We start from the raw sequence: 22,084 nt of genomic DNA on the forward strand, positions 1-22,084 counted from the left end.
TCCCGACCGCCTTGGATCCCGCGATCGTTCCACACGCTTAGAGCACGGGGGACGTTTCCTTCTGGCACAGTCCGGGACTCTACGTTCAGCTGTGTCACTAAGCCGGACCCGCAGCGTGTCCCCGGGCCCCCCGCGTGCCCGGCGCGCAACAGGGGGCACGGCCAGGTGAAGCCGCGAGTGGCTGAACGAGCGTCCCCCCCGGCGCGCGGGCCTGGCGGGGAGGAAGGGCCCGCGCGCCGCCGCCGCCGCCGCTCCCCGGGACCCCGCGGAGCCCTCAGCTCCCTAGCTTGGCGCCGGAAGCGGCCCGCCCGGCCCCCTCCCCGGGGCGCCCGCCGCCTTATCTCGGCGCCTTGGGGCCGCAGGAGGAGTCGCGGGCGCGCCGGGAGGGAGGCGGCGGCGGCGGCGGCGGCGGCGGCATGGCCCGGGGGCCCCGGGGCGCCGGCTTCCCGCCTGGGCGCCTGCTGCCGCTCCTGCCGCTGCTCAGCCTGGCCCTCGGCGTGCCCCGGACGCCGGGCGCGGACGGTGAGTGCAGGCGGGGAGCAGGCGCGGCGCGGGAGCGGGGAGCGGCGGCCCGGACGACGCCGGGCGCGCCCCGGACGCTCCCCCGCCCCTGGGCCGGGCTGGCGCGGAGCCCGGTAGCGGGGCGCAGGTGGGGGATCGGAGGGCGGGGCTCCGAGAAGCGGGAGGGCCTCCCGGGCGGGCTTCCCCGCCTCCGGCCCGGTCCGGGGCTGCGGGAGACAAGTGCGCAGCGGCCCGGCCCGCGCCTCCGGGGGACCTGGCGCGAGTGGGGACCGGCCGCGAGCGAGGGGGGGCCCCCCAGGAGAGCCGCGCCCGGCGCGCGAGGGCGTGGAAGGGCGTTCCGCCTGCACTGTCACGCTTCCGGCCCGGCTGTGGCTTTTCTGCGACGAATTCTTGACCCGGAGCAGTTGTCTTTCTACCTTTTAATTTTTTCCCTTTGATGAAGAACCAGATGCTAATGCGGTGAGGAAGAAGTGTAAGGAAGTTTATGGGAATAAAGCAGTCATTAAGCCATTCATTCAACAGATGACTGGTCCTTGAATAGTTTCCCTGTGAAGGATGTGAGGTCCTGTGCTGGTCCTCACTGAGCTCATATTCTGCAGAAGACAGACAAGCAAATAAGCCATTTCTAGGCAGTTGGAGTAGTTTTTATTCCCCTTGCAGAACGCGGTGTTGAACGTGGTACGAGTTACGCAGAGGATTCAGACATGGAGGGGAGGTGGCATTTACTCAAATAACTGTAATAAAGGCAGAACGCCATCAGTGCTCTGAAGAGGTGGGTGGTCAGAGGAGGGAAAGACCATTTCTGACCAAGGGAATCTGGTGGCCTCATGGATGAGGTGACCTTTGAACTGGGCCAACAACGATTGGTAATATTTGGATATGGGAAGAGGAGGAAAAGGCATCCCAACTCATAGCAGAGGGCACAGTCAGCTCTTCACAAATATGTGTAGAATGAATGAATTCCAGGTGGAGGGGGACAAGGTGAGGAACCACACGAAGGCACGAAAGCATGGGGGCTGTGTTTCAGTTTGACTGGTGTGTAGGAGGTGCGTGGGAAATAGGGGCAGAAAAGCAGATTGGATTTAACCAGAAGGCAGAGTGTTGTGATTGGCAGACCAAGGCATTTAGACTTAGTTGTTCCTGGGCAGTGAGTAGCCATTGGAAATCACTGCAGCTTTTAGTACAGGGAGTGATGTAAAAACTGGTATAAGAAAAGCTTCTAGCTTCCCTCATAAAATGAAACACTCCTGTAGTGGATGGCAAATTCTATGTAAGGAGGTATGAGGGGACTTTGTGGCTCAGACTCCTGTTCCCCTCAATTCTCTTTACCTTGGGACTTTTACCATCACTGGACGGTGTTTTTCTTGACAGCCAGACCTTCTGGAGTGGCCATTTTAATACATCAGATGCTCTGGTGGGCTTTCTAGCTTCCTTCTCTAACTTGGTCTCCCACGGCAGTGTGCATAAAAGCTTGCAGATGCTTGGAGCCTATTTCAGAATCTTTGTGTTAAGACTGTAGCCTAGGAAACTGTCCACTGGGGTCCCATTGGCTTGCTGGCCTGAGATGCTTGAACAAAGTAACTACCTAAGGCCATCCATCTGCAACTGCTTAATGGCTGTGGGGTGAATTTTGGGAAATGGAAGCCGGGGTTGCCTGGTTGAGCCTCCTCTCCTTACGCAGACATTTTCCCATCATTTACAACCGTGTAGAACCTGGTTTGATTAAGGGCAGGTTTCCTTGCAGTGGTCAATGTGGGAACTGACTGGATGCTTAGGGCCATTGAGGAAGTTGTAATATCTGTTCTAGAAGTTCTGAGGCCAGAAGACTGGCCCCACAGTCATGACAGCGGGAGATGAGGACTGCATGTAGGTGATAAGGTGGAAAGGGAACTGGAAGGACTTAGTGACAGATGTTAAGGTGCAAGGGAACAGCAGAGGGAAGATGGAACACTAAGGGTTTAGGACTGGGTGACTTGGGTATGTGGGTCTATGGGAGGAGAAAAAAAGATTTTGGAAGAAAGATGCCTAGTTGTTTTGGAGATCCTGAATTCGAGGTAATGCTAGGACTTTTGGAGAGATGAAACCAACAGGGAGTTGAGACTGTGGACAGTAAGTGTGTGCAAATGTTGGAGACTCGATGGTCGCTTGAAGCCTTGAGGTTGATAAGAGTAAGAGGACCAAGGACAGATTCCTGGAAAGACTAAGTTCAGATGGTAGATGCACATGGAGGAGAAGGAGCAGTGGCCACATAGATCGGAGGAAGACCGGGCTAGTAGAGCATCAAGGAAACCAGGGGAAGGGGAGCCAAGTGAGTGGAGACTGAGAACAAGGCTTTGGATGTGGTGACTCTGTCAGTGGAAGCCAGAGCTAGCAGAGCAGTGAAGGTGAGAGCCAGATGCAGAGGGCTCAAGTGAGTGCAGGACTTTGGCTGCAGAGTAGGTATTCTTTAAAGAAGATAGAAGGAAAGAGAAGATAGCATTCAGTTGGGCTGGCCAGGTCAGTGCAAGAAATTTTTTTGCTGGGGGCAGTGGTAAAGCAGACTCTGGCACGAATGAGGGGAATTATTGGGTAGAGGGAGAAACTGAAAATGGAAAAATAAAGGAGATATTTATTGGAGCAGGTCAAAAAGCAAAGTTGGTCTACAAGTGGGAAAGCTCGATAGGGAGAGGGGAGGGAAGAAGAATGGAGAACAACTCTTCCCTTCCCCCACAGCTAGCTACTTAGTGCTGTTCATTTTTCAAAAGCAGCCCAATTGTCCTCCCTCCTGGAAGCCCCTCTGTACCGTATTACATGGGCCACTACACACTTACTTATATACATACGTATTTATAAGGTACCCTTGCTCTATACACTTACACCATATTGCAATGTAATTGTTTACTAGACTAAGAGCTCCTTGTGAGTAGGGACTGTGGCTTGTATTAGGAATCTGGTATGGAAATAAACGAAGACCACTCAAATGAGAACAGGCAAAGGCTGTTCATTCAGAGCTTGCTCTAGCAAAAGAGTCAGCGATCATCATTTACATTTGTCAGAGACTCACAGGCAGGCCGGGGAGTGTAAAAACTTTACAGTGGAACAGAAAGGAAGGTTTCAGGTATGCCCGAGTTGGTTGGAGGATGTTGCCATGAGAAAGCTGGAGATAGCTTCTCTCTGACAGCAGGTATCTCGTGTGATTGGTTAGGGGAGTGTATTTGGCTTTCTCTGATTGGTCCTCAGTTTGAAGCGTGGGCAAAAATTATGGAAGCTGTCCAATATTGATTAAATCCTGACCACTTAGGACTTATTGCTACAGAAGTTGTGGTTTGACTTCCTAGACCGATGGCTGCAGATTGTGGGTCAGAGTTCTATTTTTATGTGTGGTCTGGGGTTGTCCATTTGTATATTCAGTGTCTCACGGTAACATTGCTGAATTACATTTAATTGTTATCCAAGACGTTTTCAGGGAGGAGAGAGTGGAGGAGCCAAAGTCAGGTGGCCTGAGTGTGAAGTGATAGTTGGTAGAGCAGGAGGGTGTTGGTGGGCGGGCACGGTGCCAAGCCCTAGGGGAACAGAGAGGTTAGGAATGGGCCAGGAGGGCTGGAACCAGTCAGTCCTGTTTCTTAAACTTTTCCTGGCTTTGCTCTGAGTCTGGGAGTGGCTGGGGTTTGGGAAGGCCAGAGGGTGGGCAGAGGGTGGGCAGAGGCCTTGAGAGGCTTGGGGAGCGATGGTGGAGAGGGTTGGGGAAGTTGTTACTGTGTAAAGTGCACCTGACTTCCTGAATCGTGCGTTCCGTGGGCTTGGTCTTCACTCCGTCATCATGAATCACAGCAGCGTACTCCCTGTTCAGAGTGAGGAAGAGGAGGCAAGAGGGGAAACGGAGCGGGTGCGTGGTTTTGGAGTGACTTACAGTTGCTCAAAATACTGGAGCAGGATTAGAGCCAGTGAAGACGATCCCCACCATGGCCTGTGTTCCCCCTCCAAGGACTTGGCCCTGGGCACATCCTCAGCTTCTGGTCAAATCCTAAAATGGGCTCCTAGGTCTCTGCAGCCAAAGGTGGCAAGAGGCCTATTGGCCTTAGCTCTGCAGAGGAGACAGGGGAGTTGAATTGCATGGATCTTAAAAAAAAAAAGGTATTCAGCTTGCTCGAGAATGTGAGGCAGCCTGTTCACGTGTGACATTCAGGACATAAACCTAGGGTGTGGCTGCTTTGCTCAGAGCTCAAAAGCATCGACACTGGGCTACTCGGCATGGGTTGGTTCCTAGTCTGGAGGCCAGGTGTGGGACCCCCTCTGCAAGTTGGTCTTGGTCAAACAGGACAATGGTCAGAAGAGGGCAAAAGAGCAAAAGCAGCTGTGGGCTGATAACCGTTTTACACAAGGAAATGTTCTGGGTTCCTGATGGGGGATGGCAGCCCTGGGTTGGGGAGGAGAAGGGGACTGGATGATGGGTCCCATTGCCCCACAAGGATTATATTGCTTGAAAGAGTAGAGTGCTCTCTGTCTTGGCAGATTTTTATTTTATTTTAAAAATATTTTATTTATTTATTTATTTATTTTCTTTTTGGATGCATCGTGTCAGTTGCGGCATGCGGGATCTTTCGTTGTGGCGCAGGCTCCTCGTTGCGGCGCGTGGGCTTCTCTCTAGTTGTGGCACGCAGGCTCAGTAGTTGTGGCACAGGCTTAGTTGCCCCACTGCATGTGGGATCTTAGTTCCCCGACCAAGGATGGAACCCGCGTCCCCTGCACTGGAAGGCGGATTCTTTACCACTGGACCACCAGGGAAGTCCTTTGGCGGATTTTTAAAGCACAGGCTATGTTTTTGTTTTTGTTTTCTTCTGTGAGGGATGTTGGAGAGGAGGTCTCTCAGGTTCCTTCTGTCTCTGGAATTCGATGCCGTCTCTTACAAGCCATGCAATTTTCCATAGTATTGCAGAAGACTTGGGAATACTTTCTCTTACTGAGCTTTGTGCCCCTTTGCTTATTTCCTCAGGTCATTGGATCTGTTTCCACATGTCTCCACGAGTTTGAGAGACAGGATCTCAGGAAGGTTGTGCAGTGGGCTTGTTTGGTCTGACCGTGAATGGCTGGGGATGAGATTAAGATTTGAATTCAAGCAATCTATTTGTGCTTTTAACACTTCCTTCTTCCCTTGACAGTGGACAAAATCTCTTCACTGTTTTCTCACAGTTCAGCTGCTGTTATTTCAAGAGTGCATGTAACTTGTTGCTTGAGTATTGAAATACAGAGCGAGAGGAGCAGTCTCAGGCTGGCAGCCTCCACTCCATCCGGACGGATGTCAAGGAGGTTTACGTGGTGTGCGGGGGAGGGGAGGGAGGGGTGAGCAGGGCTGAAAGGGTGAGGAAGCTGAATTTCCAACTTCTGAGTCAGGTATGACCCAGAAGGCTGGGAGGATGTGGAGGAAGCAGGGAGTGATCATGGAAATGAAGGTATTATGGTTCCCACAATATCAGCCCCATGCATAGTTGGGCATCTGTCCACACAGCGATGTTGCTTTGGGTTTTTGCATCAATGCAGCTCTCCATCACTCTCTTCATTAGTATAGTTGGGAGCTGGCTAGCTGTTAGTACCTTCATTTACTCATTAACAAAGAGCTGTTGAGTGGTTGTATTAATAATGTCTCACATTCTAATTGCTTTATGCGTATTAACTCATTTACTCTTTAATCCTCAAAACAACCATACGAGGTAGGTTTATTATCATCCTCATATTACAGATTTACAGGAAACTGAGGCACAGAGATTATCAAGGATTACCCAGCTAGCAAGTGGCCAAGCTAGGATTGCAGCCCAAGTGATCTCTCTCTCTCAACCCTGCTCTGAACCAGTGTGTCTCCTACCAGGCACTGCATCATGCATGACTTGTTTCTAACAACAATAACAATATCTATGGAAAGAGACATAAATATTCATGTAAATTAGCTCTTTGTCTAGTGCTTTGAGCTCATACAGCATTTATATTTCTCATTTAATCTTCGCAACACGATCTCCGTCTTACAGATTAAAACCAGAGCTCTGACAGTTTCATTTGCCTCCGATCACATAATTAGGGAGCAAGAGACAAGACTCCAACTGAGGTTGAGACACCAAAACCTGTCTGGTCCTCTCATTGTTGGATGTGGTTTTAGCTGGCTTAGTCACTACAGGGTAGAGAAAGGAAGTGAATCTAGGGTGGCAACCCTCAGCTGGGGGACACAATAATAGTAACAAAGAGTACTTGTCAGGCTTTTCCTCCTAGATTTTTGGAGTCCGCACTCTCCTGTTTCTCTGCCAGTAATTCTAGGCATCCCTAGGGCAAGGGGAAGAGGGGGATCCCTCGCCCCTGTAGTAGTCCCCTCAGTTACTGTGTGGCAGCTACCCCTCTGCTCTCCTGAGCAGAATCTGCTGAAGACAGAAGTCAAGTCATCCTTGACATGGATGTGAAGCTGCTGCCTGACACAGTTCCCACCCCCAGGTTATACGGAAGGCACAGTGGTCTTGACACAGGCCTGGAAAATTCTTCCCCATTGGGTTATTCTCTCTGTCACGTTGGTCCCATAGCTATGCTGTGCCTCAGTCTAGACTTGGTGAAAGATGTCTTCGGTATTAGCTTTTCTTCCCCCAGGATTCTGACGCAAGTCCTTGAGATTGAGGGAGACTTTCAGTGTTGCTAGTACTGTGGTGCATCTGGGAGCTTCTTAGAAATGCAGATTTCCAGGCCCCACCCACACCTACTGAATCAAACTCTCTGGGGATTCTGTTTTAACAAGATCTCCAAGTAGGATGATCAGCTGTCTTGGTTTGCACCGAACCGAGGGGTTTCCTGGGACAGGGGACTTTCAGTATTAAAACTGGGTTGAATTGGTTACTCTGTCTCCAGTGAGTCTGTGTGTTTGTGTGTTTGTGTGTGTGTGTGTGTGTGTGTGTGAGAGAGAGAGAGAGAGAGAGAGGGACAACAGATGTTTATTGTTGTTTTAAGTTGCTAAGTTTTGGAGTAATTCATTATGTAGCAGTAAAAAACTATAAACTAGAAAGGAATAAATATGTAATCAATGTCTGCAAAATTTAACATTGCTGCAAAATTGCTTTTGTAGACTAGTTGTATACATTTATGCTCTTCTCCAGCGATTCTTTCTTTCTTTCTTTCTTTCTTTCTTTATTTTTGGCTGTGTTGGTTCTTCGTTTCTGTGAGGGCTTTCTCCAGTTGTGGCGAGCGGGAGCCACTCTTCATCGCGGTGCGCGGGCCTCTCACTGTCGCGGCCTCTCGTTGCGGAGCACAGCTCCAGATGCGCAGGCTCAGTAGTTGTGGCGCACGGGCTTAGTTGCTCCACGGCATGTGGGATCTTCCTGGACCAGGGCTCGAACCCGTGTCCCCTGCATCGGCAGGCAGACTCTCAACCACTGCGCCACCAGGGAAGCCCTCCAGTGATTCTTAACTGAGCTTTGGACCAATGGACACTATTGTGTGGTCAGAAGCAGCCCCCAACCCCACCCCATACCCTGCCTTTCCTTGCATTTTTTTTTTTAAATTTATTATTTATTTATTTATTTATTTTTGGCTGTGTTGGGTCTTCGTTTCTGTGCAAGGGCTTTCTCTAGTTGTGGCGAGCGGGGGCCACTCTTCATCACGGTGCGCGGGCCTCTCACTGTCGTGGCCTCTCTTGTTGCGGAGCACAAGCTCTAGACGCGCAGGCTCAGTAGTTGTGGCTCACGGGCCTAGTTGCTCCGCAGCGTGTGGGATCTTCCCGGACCAGGGCACGAACCCGTGTGCCCTGCATTATCAGGCAGATTCTCAACCACTGCGCCACCAGGGAAGCCCCTTTTCCTTGTATTGAGGTTGTGCTTCCTACCCACCCACTTTTTTTTCCCCAGAAGACAACTTTGTCCCTCAAGCAATTAGAACTCAGAGGACCTCCCTACTAGGCCCTGCAGACTGGGCTAGTCATGGCTGAACAGGAAGCTTCAGCTGAGGTCCCTCTACCTCTGGAAACCACTTTCTCTTCTGCGGGTGGTCTGGGAAGCCTTTGGTAGACTGGCACACATCTTGTCTTTTTCGCCAGTATGGGAAACAAACATTTATTGAGCCAAACATGACAGGTACTGTCCTTGGGGCTACACTTATGCTAAATTATTCCTAATGGATCATTAAAACAGGTACCCTAAGAATGAAGTGTCAGAACATTAGAGGGAAAGGACTTCAGGGGCCCTTGAATCCCTGCTACTCAAAATGTAGTCCACATGGCAGCTTGTTAGAAATGCAAAATATAGGGTCTTACCCCAGACCAACTCAATCAGAGCCTGTGCTTTAACAAGATCAGAGCCTGTGGGTGGTACTACTCTGCTTCTTAATATTTCATGTTTATTAGATTCTCTCAACAGTTACATTAAGTAATCATTTTCTATCTAATGTAAGTTTCTGGAACTGGATGGATATAAAAATGCTGCCATCTTTATAAAGATAAATATTCCATATAGGAAAAAAATCAAACATCATTTTATTGTTTATTTCATTAGTATAGTGTTTGTATCAATAGAAAAAAACAATACAGATACATACATATATATGTATAACCGAATCACTTTGCTGTACACCTGAAACTAACATAATACTGTAAATCAACTATACTTCAAAAAAAAAAGTTTAGTGTTTATATCTATTATTGTACTACCCACACACGCTGGGGTGAGTGTTCATCATTATATGGTTGACCACAGCTGGGTTTGTGGAGGTGACCCAGGACCCATTATTTAGAAGATATTTCCAGGATTTTGGTTGCATGTGATTATGGATTGACAGTGTCCTTATGGTACTGTTTTAAAATGTTGTGTATTAAAATGTTAAAATGGTTAAATAGATTTACCCCATATTGGTGGACATTTAGTATGGGGACCCATTCTCCCTTCAGCTCTGTCTGTTGCCCCTATAATCAGGAGCCTTCCTGGTCTGTTTTCTCCAGGTTGTAAAACTCCATCTTATGCCATGGTGAGTTAGGGGATCTGAGCATCTAACTACTCCTCCATATTTTCAACTTGTTCCTTAACTCTCAGCCCCTACCCTTTATGCTTGTCTTCTGGGGTGCTAAGTGACTCCATTCCTGAGCCTTTCAAGTTGGCTTTTATTTACGTTTTAAATTTTATTTTAATTTCCCCTCCCTCCCTCCCTCCCTTCCTTCCTTCCTTTCCTTCCTTCCTTCCTTCCTTGGCTTTTACTTCTTCCTCTCAGGCAGTTCCCATATGTCCATCTCTTTCATCTTCTGAAATATTGTCAACATCCTTGTCTGCTGTCATCTTCTCTCCCAGGGTTTGTACCTTTCTGGTCCTTGATTTCATTTTTAAATTTTTGGGTGAGGGTTGCTAGTGTATTAAATCTGCTGTGTTTAACTGGAAGTCTTTAATTTGTAATTTAAAAGAAATTGTTATGTATTTTTTGTTACAAGCTCTTTCTTATTCCTAATGTTGTATGTTTGTATATACCCTTTTTTCCTTCACTGGTCTTGAGTTTTGACTACTGGTCTTTATGATGCACTGACTTTGGCAAAAGTTTTTTGTTTTTCCAATGAATTTGAATATATTTTCTAATTCTTTAACATCTTTTTAATCTTTGCTGAGTCCTAACCACCCCCCTCATAAACCCCTGTTTTGTTTTTTCCTTTTTTTCAAGCTTCTTGTATTAAAATTTTAGTTTCCCCCATCCCCCCAGCTGCCTGCTTTTCTTTCTCTCTTTTAAAATATAAAAACATGTCAAACTCAGATTTTCTGGTGTAGATAAGCTTTTATGTCCGGTATTAAACATTTCAATGTTGATATCCTCTTTGCCCCAAGAATTATTTAGGAGAGTGTTCTGTAGTTTCCAAGTAGGTTTTCTTTTGGGAATGCAAGTCTTATGTTTTATTGTGTAGTTTTATTACATTATTACATGGTAGTCAGTATGACCTCTATAATTTCTACTTTTTTGAAGCTTGTTGCATTTTTCTTTATGGTCTGGGATATAATAAATTTTGTAAATATCCTATGGTTAATTTAGTATTAGTGATAAGCATGGCTTGTCTCACTTTTGTGTTATATTTTGTTTAAAAAAAAAAAGCAAGCGTCGTTAAGAGAATTTATATATATCCCTTTCTCAGTTGGTTTCATGCCTAGAGCGGCCGGAGAGCTAAGTCTTTATTACCTGGGTGGTAATGGGGCCAAGACTAAGATGAAATTCCATGCTGATATGTTCTCCTTACTAGGCCACTCCTGATATTACAGACACTGGGAGTGCAACACAGTATCCCACATAGCCTCGGGTAGAAATTCTTGTTTGATCTTGGGCCATGTATCACCATCTGGTAGATTTGAATGTTTCAGGAATTTTAGCCCCAAACATTTTTGCTGCTTATCTAAATAATTGGGATCTGGTCATCCTGCTGGGAGCTGGCTGTTACCTCACTGACATTTTAAACCCATTCACCACTGTTTCCCTAAAAGGAAAATGGATAGGGCAATAGATGAGTTCTTCTCCCTTCCATTTGCTTTTTAAGTTGTAGGCAGTAGGACTGCAGTTTCCTTTATCCAGTTGGTCAATAAAAATACACTGAATGTTTATACTATGCCATAATGATGTATGGGCAAATGACATAATCCCTGTCCTTGAGAAGCTCGTTCATAATAGCAAGCTGGGAAGACAGAGGTGGAATAGAATATACTGACAAATTAATATGGTTGATATGGAAATGTACAAGTGTTAGGGGAGCACAGAGGAAGATTTAATTTTCCTCAAGAATGGAGGAATGTGGAAGACCTCAGGGAGAGTGTGATGATTAAACTGGGTCTTGAAATAAGAATAGGTGCTAGTTGGACAGAGAAGGAAAGATAGGCATTCTAGACGAAGGGAACATCGTGACTATGGCATGACAAAAGACAGTGGCTAGCATGTATGTATGGGAAAGAGTAGTTGGCCTCTTGCCTGGAGAACACTGTGTGTATTTGGGTTTGGGAGCAGTGAGGCTGCAGGAGTTAGTCTGGGGTTAGACGGATAAGAGCCTTGATTGCCAGGTAGAGGGATTTGCACTTTACTCCATGGGCAATGGGTAACCACTGCAGGTTTCTAAGGATGGGGTAAGGTCTACCCTTCATAATTTTGGTATTCAAATTTTGGTTCTCCATTTTAACTGTTTATTACCCAAAATGTGACTCACCTAGAGTAGGTGATTGAAATGTTCTTTTCCTGATATATATAATTTATGATTCAGCTTTAGATGTCTGTGCCACTTGCCATGAACATGCTACCTGCTTGCAAAGAGGAGGGAAGAAGATGTGTGTTTGCAAATACGGATTTGTGGGCAATGGGAGGACTCAGTGTATTGGTAAGTTCTGAATCCTGGGTTAAGTTGAAAAGTTGAGTCAAGAAACAAGATTCTCTAGAGTTAAAGAGTTGATGTCCTTGGGAGGAAAACATTATTTTGTTCATGTGTTTTTATTACAAGAAGTTTTGTCAATTATAATAAGTCTTTGTTTTAGTGTTGAGATGTATCCTTTCTCTAGCGTTTCCAAGGAATTATCCCTCATGTTAGAGGTCATTGAACTTGAATCTCTGGAAACTCTCTGACCTAACACAGATTTGAAATCTGTTTAACTTAACTCGAGTGAGTATTGCATTTTTTAATTTCTCTAGTTGTTTTGATAGGAAACTATTTAGTACCATGGGGAAAAACAAAACACAGTTGCCAACTTTTTGGCTGATTGGTGAAATACTGTTGCTTTGAGTCTCATGTCTACCAGAATCCATCCTCCAAATTTTTTGTAGTTGTGACCCTTTAGGGTCTTGGATGACCTAAAGAAATACAGAGACCTTTAGGCTAGAAACATCTGGGATAATTTTTTGTCTCATAGCATTCACCATGCCATGAGAGTCAGACAATACCCAGGTTCAAGCCCCATTCAGAGAGAGGGAGAGTTTCATAGTAACTTTGTAGTAGTGAATGTTAAGATAATCACAGTTTCCTGCCAGCAACCATGTTACCTGCAGTAAAAATATGGATAGATTTGCCTTGTAGCTGTGGATTGACAGTATATACGGCCTTGTTGTGGTATCTTTGTTTTTGTTTTGTTTTGTTTTTCCTCCCTAAAGAAAAATGGCAATTAAGTCCTGAGTTAAAAAAGTCATCTTCTACTTCACAGGTACACGTTTTCACAATCACACACCATTGCCCGTTCCTGCAGGCTGGAGTTGGGCCTTCTTGACCCTTCTCTCTTTAGAATTCTGCCCATAAGATTCTTCCCCCACTGCTTACGAGCAGGTGCTTGGAAATGAAGTTGGGATTGGGGAGCACGGACAAGCCTTTTCTACTCCTTCCCCTACTGAAGTCCTCCTTTCATGAAAGCTCACTGCAATCTTGATTATTCTTTGACTTCTGAACAATAGAAACTTCTCTGAATGGGTGGAGGGGGCTTTATTAATTTATGTGGTACTTGCTCCCAAACACTAGACACTGCATATCCCAGTACTTGGCCTGATGAGACCATGCCGTAGGTTACAGGTAAGATCATAGGTGTGCCAGAGGTGCTATAACATGGTATTACGTCTAGGGACCTAAGAATTCTAGAATCCCATACAAACACAGATGTCCCTTCTGATGAAGTCTGCAGGGGAGATACGCCTCAGAAACAATGGCAAAGGACAGGAATATTCCATCTTATGCACAGGTGGACATGAATCTGAAACTCCCGTGCCCTGCTCAGTAAGCTGGGCTGATTGGACACTTGGCCTGGCAATGCCTTGAGGGTCTGTTCTGCTAGTCTGAGCTCTCATGCAGATCTTACCACAGACGGTTTTAATGATGAATAGTGTTCCAGGTTTAATTAAATTTTAAAAAAGATAATATAAGAAAAATGAAAAAAGAAAAACCCCACCAGATTTTGAGTGGGGCTGGCGGGGGGCGGGGGAGTTGGCTCTTGAGTTAGCAGGAATGGAGTGCAATTGTGGGAGGCGACTGAACTGCTCTGAGGGAACCAGTAGTGGAATAAAACAATAAATAACAGACAAGAAAACTCCAGTTCATAAGTTGATGATATGCCCCCCGCCAAAAAACTAGCTGGTTAGATCAGCTCTCAAAGGATGCAAAAGAAATTGGTCACAGGAGTTTCCTCTGATGGTAGAGGCTAGGGCAGAGTCAGCAAACTGGAGCTTGGGGGCCAGACTTCAACTGCCACCTGTTTTTCATTGCTAATTTGTTTATCGATTGTCTGGGACTGCTTTTGTGCTCCAAAGTATGGATGAGCAGTTGCAATTGGAGACCTATGACTGGCCTTTGACAGAAAAAGTTTGCTGACCCCTGGGCTGGAGGACAGAGATGGGAGAGAGGTTTACTTTCATTTTACATTGATGGTCAAATTGTTGACTTAGAAATGCTCGGGGCAGGTTCTGTGGTCTCATCAAGCATCCCATGTTCCAGCCCCTCCTCACTGGGTGATTTACATTATTTACATGGATCACTGATGGTTAGCAGGAGCTGCTCCTGCCTCAATATTAGCCCTGCCCCTGGATGAGGCTTGAGCACTAATTCCATTGTGTCTCCTGGTAACTCAGAAGTAACAGATTTTCCAGTTAATCATTGGATGTAAAATCATCCTACTCTGGTTTTCGTTAAAAAAAAAAAAAAGCAAGAGAATGGTTGGGCTGGAAAAGTGGGATTCTGTTGGATTTGTTTCCCCAGGCCTATGACAAGATCTTTTTAAGTGTGGAGAAGTTCAAAAAGCATTCCCTTCTCCCAAGCTTCAAATAAGATGGACTATCAGATTGAGATGTTGGGTTTCTCTTGTGGTTTTGTAATACAGCTGGTGCGAGACTACGAGGGGCCCGTGTCCTGCAGTCTGAGAAGCATAGTGAGAGGAGAAGAGGCTGGGGAAATAGATCTTTCTGCTGTTGTCACAGAATATTGATTCTCAAGTCCATAACACAGGAGAACAGTCTGGGTGGTTGATCGTGGTGTGGATTGCCAGCCCTTTCTGTGCGTTGTCTCAATGTATCAACAGATAAAAACGAGTGCCAGTTCGGAGCCACTGTGGTCTGTGGGAACCACACATCTTGTCACAATACAGTCGGAGGCTTTTATTGCATTTGCCTAGAAGGATATCGAGCCACAAACAACAACAAGACGTTCATCCCCAATGACGGCACCTTTTGCACAGGTACTCGGGAAGGGGGCTGCGGTGATGGCAACATGGTGATGGCAGGACGGTGCCTGGTACCTGGGATGTGGAAGAGGGCGAGGGTGGGGACAGGACACAGTGTGATTTAAGGGAGGGACTCTCCTTTGTCTATGAGGGAAATTTGGACTTGGACTAAGTATTAGTTAATATTAGGGAATTATTGTTCCCTTTGTTAGAGGGAATAACTGTACTGGGGTATTTAGGATAATATTCTTATTTTGGGAGCTGCATGCTGAAGTACCTAGGGGTGTTATTATGAACTATCTAGTGTTATTTTATCTGTAAGGTACTTTAAATGGCAAAATGCGAACGCTTGTTGAATCTTGGGGGTAGGGGTGGGACTAGAGGAGACTGTAATATTCTTTTTCTTGTTCTGTGTGTTTGAAAAGTTTTATAACAAACAACAAGGGGGGGCTCTCCGAGATGGTGTGCCATCTGCAGTTTCCTTGAAGTGACTCTGGTACCCGCCAGCTCTGTGCACACTGCCCAGGGGGTGGGCCCTGTGATGCAGCAGCATGCTGCACCTGTTAGAGATGTGGGCTTGTCTGCTGGAGGAATAAGTTGAGTGAGGAGTGAATAAGTCGAGCTTTTAGGACCTCAGTAGCTTTGAAGGTCAGATTTTGGGCATATGTTGGTCAAATACAAGGGGTGGGCAAAACCCTCCTAATTTTCAGTAGCTCCTGTATTATCTGAACTCTGTTTACAGCCCGTCATGATAATATAGCTCTTAGGTTTTCTAAGAAAATCTTTGAACAGTAATGAAGAGGAAAGACAGGAAAAAACTCCTGGTTCTAAGATGGCTTTGCATAGTCTTAATGACTCTCCTTAAAAGCTTTGTGATATTTAAAGGTTTGGGGGAGAAAAAAAGAGAGGAGAGCATTTTTTATCTTTGTACCCACTAGGAACCACAGGTTTTGATGCTCCGATTCATTCTCCCTCTTGACCTGTACCAAGGTAAAAATCCCTCAAAGGGAACATTTGATTTGTTCTTGGCATGAGTGAACACATTCCCTCAAAGAAAACATTTTACAATATCTTGTTGTTTTAGGTAGCAAATTACTTGTTACATGATTGCAGAAGTGCAGTGTTGCAGAATTAAATTAGGTGCCTTAAAAAAAAAAAAATGATACTAATTAAAAAAAAAAAACCTCGGGACTGGTGGTCCAGCGGTTAACACTCTGTGCTCCCAGCTCAGGGGGCCCGGTTCGATTCCCGGTCAGGGAACTAGATCCCGCATGCTGCAGTTAAGAGCCCACGTGCCGCAAGGAGGATCCTGCTCAGGGCAACGGAGATCCCGTGTGCCACAACTAAGACCTGGCGCGGCCAAATAAAGAAATAAATATTAAAAAAAACCCAGAACAACCCTTACAAGACGATGATCTGGTGTTCAGTTCATTCAATATATTTACATTTTTCATGCACTTCCTATGTGCCAAGGCTATGCTAGTGGGAGGTGACGGCAGACAGCTAATTTCGTATAAAGTGTTAGTCATAGGTAAGCAAAGGGCGCTTTCCAGAATCCAGAATCTGTGGGGGCACTTACGTTGGAAGTGGGTGAGAGATTGGAGGACGTGATACCTGAAATTGTGTTTTCAAGGCTGTGGGAGTTTGACAGGAAAAACTTTTATAACTGTATATATCAGTATAGTTTCCAAGAATGCTTTCTGTTTTTAAAAAGGTAGGAAGAAGAAGAAGAAGAAGAAAGAAATATTTTATGCAAGATCCAAATAGATGTCGGCCTAGGAAGAACCAATCTTCCTGGAATAAAATCCTGATCTAGGCTCTGCTTCTATTTATTCTACTCCTTGTAATTATTTAGTGACCTTCCCCTTTAAAAAAAAAAAAATTGAGATATAGTTCACAAACCATAAAATCTACCCTTTTGAAGGGTACAATTCAGTTGTTTTCGGTATAATTCACAAAGTTGTGCAATAATCTCCACTATCTAATTTTAGAACATCTCAACACCAAAAAGAAGTCCCATATCCATTGGCAGTTATTCCCATGACCTTTTTTTTTTTTGAGGTCCCCATTTATCACTTTGTAAAAGCTGATTGATGACTTTTCCTGATGACACTGAGTTTCTTCCATAATCACAGTTGCCACAGAAACATCAGTGTCTTTATTTTATTTTATTTTATTTTTTAAGAGTATGAAGAGGTAAGTTTTCCTCACTCTCTTTTAATTAATTATTTATTTATTTTTGGCTGTATTGGGTCTTCGTCTCTGTGCGAGGGCTTTCTCTAGTTGTGGCAAGCGGGGGCCACTCTTCATCACGGTGTGCAGGCCTGTCACTATCGTGGCCTCTTTTGTTGCAGAGCACAGGCTCCAGACGCGCAGGCTCAGTAGTTGTGGCTCACGGGCCTAGTTGCTCCGCGGCATGTGGGATCTTCCCAGACCAGGGCTCGAACCCGTGTCCCCTGCATTGACAGGCAGATTCTCAACCACTGCACCACCAGGGAAGCCCATCAGTGTCTTTAGGTGGGGCAGAAGCTTAGCAAGTTTTGGGGTATCAGCAGTTATCCAGTGCTTGCCTGGAACCAGAAGATTGTGAATCCTAGTTCTTGAATTCTGAGAAATCCTGGAACCTGGTGTTTATTGTACTCTGCAGAATTCAAGTCAAGTTCAGGTGCTTGTTGCAGTAGGCCTCTGGATGTCACTGCGTATAGATGAGGAATGAGTTGCAGGGGTTCTAGTGCTGGAGAACCTGCAGATATTCTGGCCCCCAGGCTGCCCCCGGAATGACTCCTGGCAATCATGGAAACTTTGCTATGAGCCATAATCCAGAGGAAGAAGCTCTGTGGTACTTGTGGTGTGAAGGCATTCCAAAATGCCAGAGGCCTTGACAAAGGTGCCATTGTCCCTCTTTGGGAGTGATGGGGCCATGCCTGGGTTCCTCCTGCAGTTTATCATCTCCCACACTTTACTCTTGCCTTTTCCCTGCCTTTTGACTTGAGTGGGTCAAGAGTAAGTGGAGACGGACTTCCCTGGTGGTCCAGTGGGTTGGAATCCGTGCTCCCAATGCAGGGGGCCCTGGTTCGGTCCCTGGTCGGGGACCTAGATCCCACATGCATGCCGCAACTGAGAAGCCCGCACACCGCAATTAAGATCCTGCATGCCGCAACAAAGACCCGGTGCAGCCCAAATAAATAAATTAAAAAAAAAAGAGTGAGTGGAGAGATATGAGACTGATGTGAAAATAAGGCTCAGGGCTGTCATCTCCCCACCAGCATGACTCCAAATAGGCATGGCCCTGGTGTGTGTGCCAAATAGGCGTAGACCCCAGTGTTCAGGGTCTGCTGAAAACTGCAAAATACTCTTTCTGTGCCTTTGAATTCCTCAGCTCTTGGGAATCCATCTTGACTCTATTGACAACAGCAACATTCTTTTTCATAAGCTCACTTCCTGCAGTATAAGGGCCTAATGCCATTTCTTCTAGAGAAATGTAACAGCACTTCAGCTTTGGCTGAGAAATGAGGAAAATGGGGGTTGGGTGTGTGTGGGGGGGAAAGAACCTGGAGGGAGTGAATGCTTTGCTTTGCCATTCGTCATTTCCTGGAACCTGCTGCCCCAAATCTGTATCCCATAGGTCTGCCCATGGTGAAGTAAACACCTTCATTCCTACACGTAAATCACTACCACAACTGAGACCAGTGTAGTCTGTTGGTGTCTCTCCCAGGTCAGGAGCCTTGTTTTCCATGTGAGCCTTTGCCCACAAGCTTCTCAGGTGCCCTGCTGTTTCGGGTCCCGGAGCAGCCTGCTGTGGTCTCAGACACAAATGCTCAGCCCCATCGAGATGCTGCTTGCTCGACGCGGGCTGCGCTCACTAGCCTTGCAGCCATCCTGAGATTTCTCCCAGTGCTGTCTCCAACAGAACTTTGCTGCCCAAATCCCCGTCCTTTGTTTTAGCTGGATTTATTCCTAGAGTCATGTTTTACCACTCTGGAAGAAAGAAGAAGCAAGGAAGGATAAATCCAAGGGAAAAATCACACTGGGGACGTGTTGCTTGCCACTGCCCAGAGCAGTGCTCATAGCCACTAGCTCCTTGCCTTACTCCCTGTGGAACCCCCTGCCTCCTGCTTAGGTCTCCAACTGTGGTGGGTGACGGCCTCAGGCCCCTGCTACTGCCCCAGTGCCTTGGAAGGAGAGGCCAAAGATTCTCAGTCAAAAGATGGTTAAAACAAAGCTCCATCCCCCCCAAATGCCAGAGGCCTTGACTAAGGCACCATTGTCACTCTTGGGGAGTGATGGGGCCATGCCTGAGTTCCCCCTACAGGTTAACATCTCCCACCCTTTACTCTTGCCTCTTACTTGCTCAAGCCCCAGGATATAGATAACCCAGGTTCTTTCCAAAGGCCCTGTCGAGTATAGTAAAATATAAACACAGGGTTCTTTTTTACTCTATTAAAGTTTTGGGAGGAGTAATAGGGACAGGAGCTGGGCTTAAGTTTATTTTTGAACTATCTGTAAAGTAGGCTTTCCTAAGCAAACTATCAATATTAGCAAGATTGTGAAGGAAATGCTTAGCCCTTTAAGTTCAGGCTCTTTGCTCATGGCCAACGCATCTCTGAGCATGAATATGGTTTTTTTTAAAAAAAAATATTTATTTATTTATTTTGGCTGTGCCAGGTCTTAGTTGCACGGCACGTGGGATCTTTAGCTGCGGCATGTGGAATCTACCGACCAGGGATCGAACCTGGGACCCCTGCATTGGGAACCCGGTGTCTTACCCCCTGGACCACCAGGGAAGTCCCCAAGAATATGGTTTGAAAATGGTTTTCCACTTATTCAGCTACTGCTTTTGCAAAAGTTATGTGTCAAAAAAGGATGGAGCTGTTACCCTAGGATGAAGCTCTGGAAGAGAGTCTGGGTGAATGGGTCATTTACTTCTTTTTTTTTAAATTGAAGTATAGTTGATTTACAATGTTGTGTTAGTTTCAGGTGTACAGCAAAGTGATTCAGTTATATATATATATGTGTGTATATATATATATATATATATATATATATAACTTTATATATATATATTCTTTTCCCTTATAGGTTATTACAAAATATTGAGTATAGTTCCCTGTGCTGTACAGTAAGTCCTTGCTGGTTATCTATTTTATATGCAGTAGTGTATATATGATAATCCCAAACTCCTAATTTATCCCTCCTTTGCACTTTCCATCATTTACTTCTGATTATAATGATCCAAAATTGTTCTTGCCAAAAGGAGACAGAAGAATAAGTCATTATTTTCCCCCAGAGAAGGAATATAGCTTTATTTTGTCCATTTATTAAAAAAAATACTTATGTAGAAAAGTCAAGCAATTATGGACACATATAAAGGAGAAAGAAAAAAAAATTACCTAATATTAACCCAGAGTCAACAACTCGTTTTTTTTTTTTTTGGCTGTGTTGCGTCTTCATTGCTGTGCGCGGGCTTTCTCTAGTTGTGGTGAGCCGGGGCTACTCTTTGTTTCAGTGAGTGGGCTTCTCATTGCGGTGGCTTCTCTTGTTGCAGAGCATGGGCTCTAGGCACGTTGGCTTCAGTAGTTGCAGCACGTGGGCTCAGTAGTTGTGGCTCGCGGGCTCTAGAGCTCAGGCTCAGTAGTTGTGGCGCACGGGCTTAGTTGCTCCGCAGCATGTGGGATCTTCCAGGACCAGGGATAGAACCCGTGTCCCCTGCATTGGCAGGCGGATTCTTAAGCACTGAGCCACCAGGGAAGTCCCTGAATGGAATTTATTACATGGCTGTACCATGTTACTTAACTCATTATTTTTTCCCCTATTGTGATTGTTTTTCTGTTTTTTGCCATTATAAGAAATGCCCTAATGAACATTTTTGTACTTACATTCTTACAAGTAATTATCTCCTTTTTATAAATTCCGAAAAATAATTTCTATGTCAAAGGGATACCTACACATTTTACATTTTGATACATAGTGCCAGACTGTATTCCAGAAAGTTCATACCAATACTCTCTCACTAATCATTTCATGAAGGTCTTCATTTCTTCACATCCTTGCCAACACTGGATAATATCAATAAATGATATGAATTTAACAGTTCTGATTTTAAATGGGTGTTTGTGTTCCTCTAATGTGGCTTCTTAAGGTGTAGGTTTCTGAGCTGAACTTGGCATTTGAGGAGGGAAGGTGGCCTCTGTCTTAGAGCATTTAGATCTAGTGCAACAAGCCATGTGGCCACTCCCCTGATTCCAGCCAAGAATCCCGTGACAGTGAGTGTATGCATGTGCACGCTCATTGCTCATGGTCAGGGTCAGGGTTATGAAGGAGTGGCTTGTGCTCCAGGGAGAACTGAGTCAGTAGAGAGGCGAGGTCCACTCATTTATTAGCTAACACGTATTGAGGATCAAAGGTCAGCCAGGCACTGTGCTAAGTGCTTTCCACATGTTTTATTTAATCTCTGCAAAAAGACCTACTGTAATTAACTTCATTTTACAGAAGTGATTTGGAAAGGTCAGGGAACAGGTATTAGTACAACTAGTAAGTAGCAGAATCAGTTCTCAAACCTGGGTCTGTTTGACGTTCAAATCCATGAAAAGACTTTAAATATAGAACACCAGGGCCCTGGCACGAGGTCAGAGTGTCCTGCTCGGTTTTGCTACTTTCTACCAAGGAGTTGTTCTGGCTGTGGGTAAAATTAAATAATCCTATATATAGAATGGGGCATAGGGAATTTTCTCCCTTGATTAGTTAAGTATGTTAATAAAGTTGCTCAGAACATTTTTTCTTCACAAGCAAACATGTTGTAACCTTGGACACCCCATGGAATCTACCACTACGTGGAGAAGCTGTTCTGATGAATTTAACGTGTTTATCCAGCCCAGATTCTAGAAGTTTATTTATTTATTTTTAAAATTTATTTATTTATTTTATTTATTTTTGGCTGTGTCAGGTCTTAGTTGCAGCAGGCAGGATCTTTGTTGAGGCATTTGGGATCTTTCGTTGCAGTGTGCAGGCTTCTCTCTAGTTGCAGTGTGTGGGTTTTCTCTTCTCTAGTTGTGGCCCGCAAGTTCCATAGTGCGTGGGCTCTGTAGCTTGCGGCACACAGGCTCTCTCGCTGAGGCATGTGAGCTCAGTAGTTGTGGCGCGCGAGCTTAGTTGCCCCGCGGCATGTGGGATCCTAGTTCCCCGACGAGGGATCGAACCCGCGTCCTCTGCATTGGAAGGTGGATTCTTCACCACTGGACCACCAGGGAAGTCCCTCTAGAAGTTTAGAAAAGGGCTGGTTTGTGAGCATTAGGAGGTAGCAGGGGATTAAAAGTCAAAATCGTGTCATACTCATCTCAGTGATACAGGGTAGATACATCTAGACATCCTTAAGGCAATTGATATCTTTGACAATCTCTGTGGACAAGATAGAGAATTGTTGATTGGATGAT

General features: G+C 45.6%; 1 protein-coding gene across 2 annotated transcripts in view; it reads left to right on the top strand.

Moving 5' to 3' along the window:
• The first annotated feature begins 436 nt into the window (after positions 1 to 436).
• SUSD1 (sushi domain containing 1) overlaps positions 437 to 22,084 on the top strand; it is a 136,028-nt gene continuing 114,380 nt past the window's right edge. Inside the window, exons 1-3 of one of the 2 annotated variants that reach the window (XM_068552905.1) lie at positions 437 to 522; positions 11,732 to 11,845; positions 14,514 to 14,669. In XM_068552905.1, the coding sequence (XP_068409006.1) occupies positions 11,794 to 11,845; positions 14,514 to 14,669 (208 nt within the window). In that variant the 5' untranslated portion in view covers positions 437 to 522; positions 11,732 to 11,793. The remainder of the gene's footprint in view (positions 523 to 11,731; positions 11,846 to 14,513; positions 14,670 to 22,084) is intronic. The other variant, XM_068552904.1, reaches the window with a different exon arrangement.

The sequence above is a fragment of the Eschrichtius robustus genome, chromosome 10 (genome assembly GCF_028021215.1).
Source record: "Eschrichtius robustus isolate mEscRob2 chromosome 10, mEscRob2.pri, whole genome shotgun sequence".
NCBI lineage: Eukaryota > Metazoa > Chordata > Mammalia > Artiodactyla > Eschrichtiidae > Eschrichtius > Eschrichtius robustus.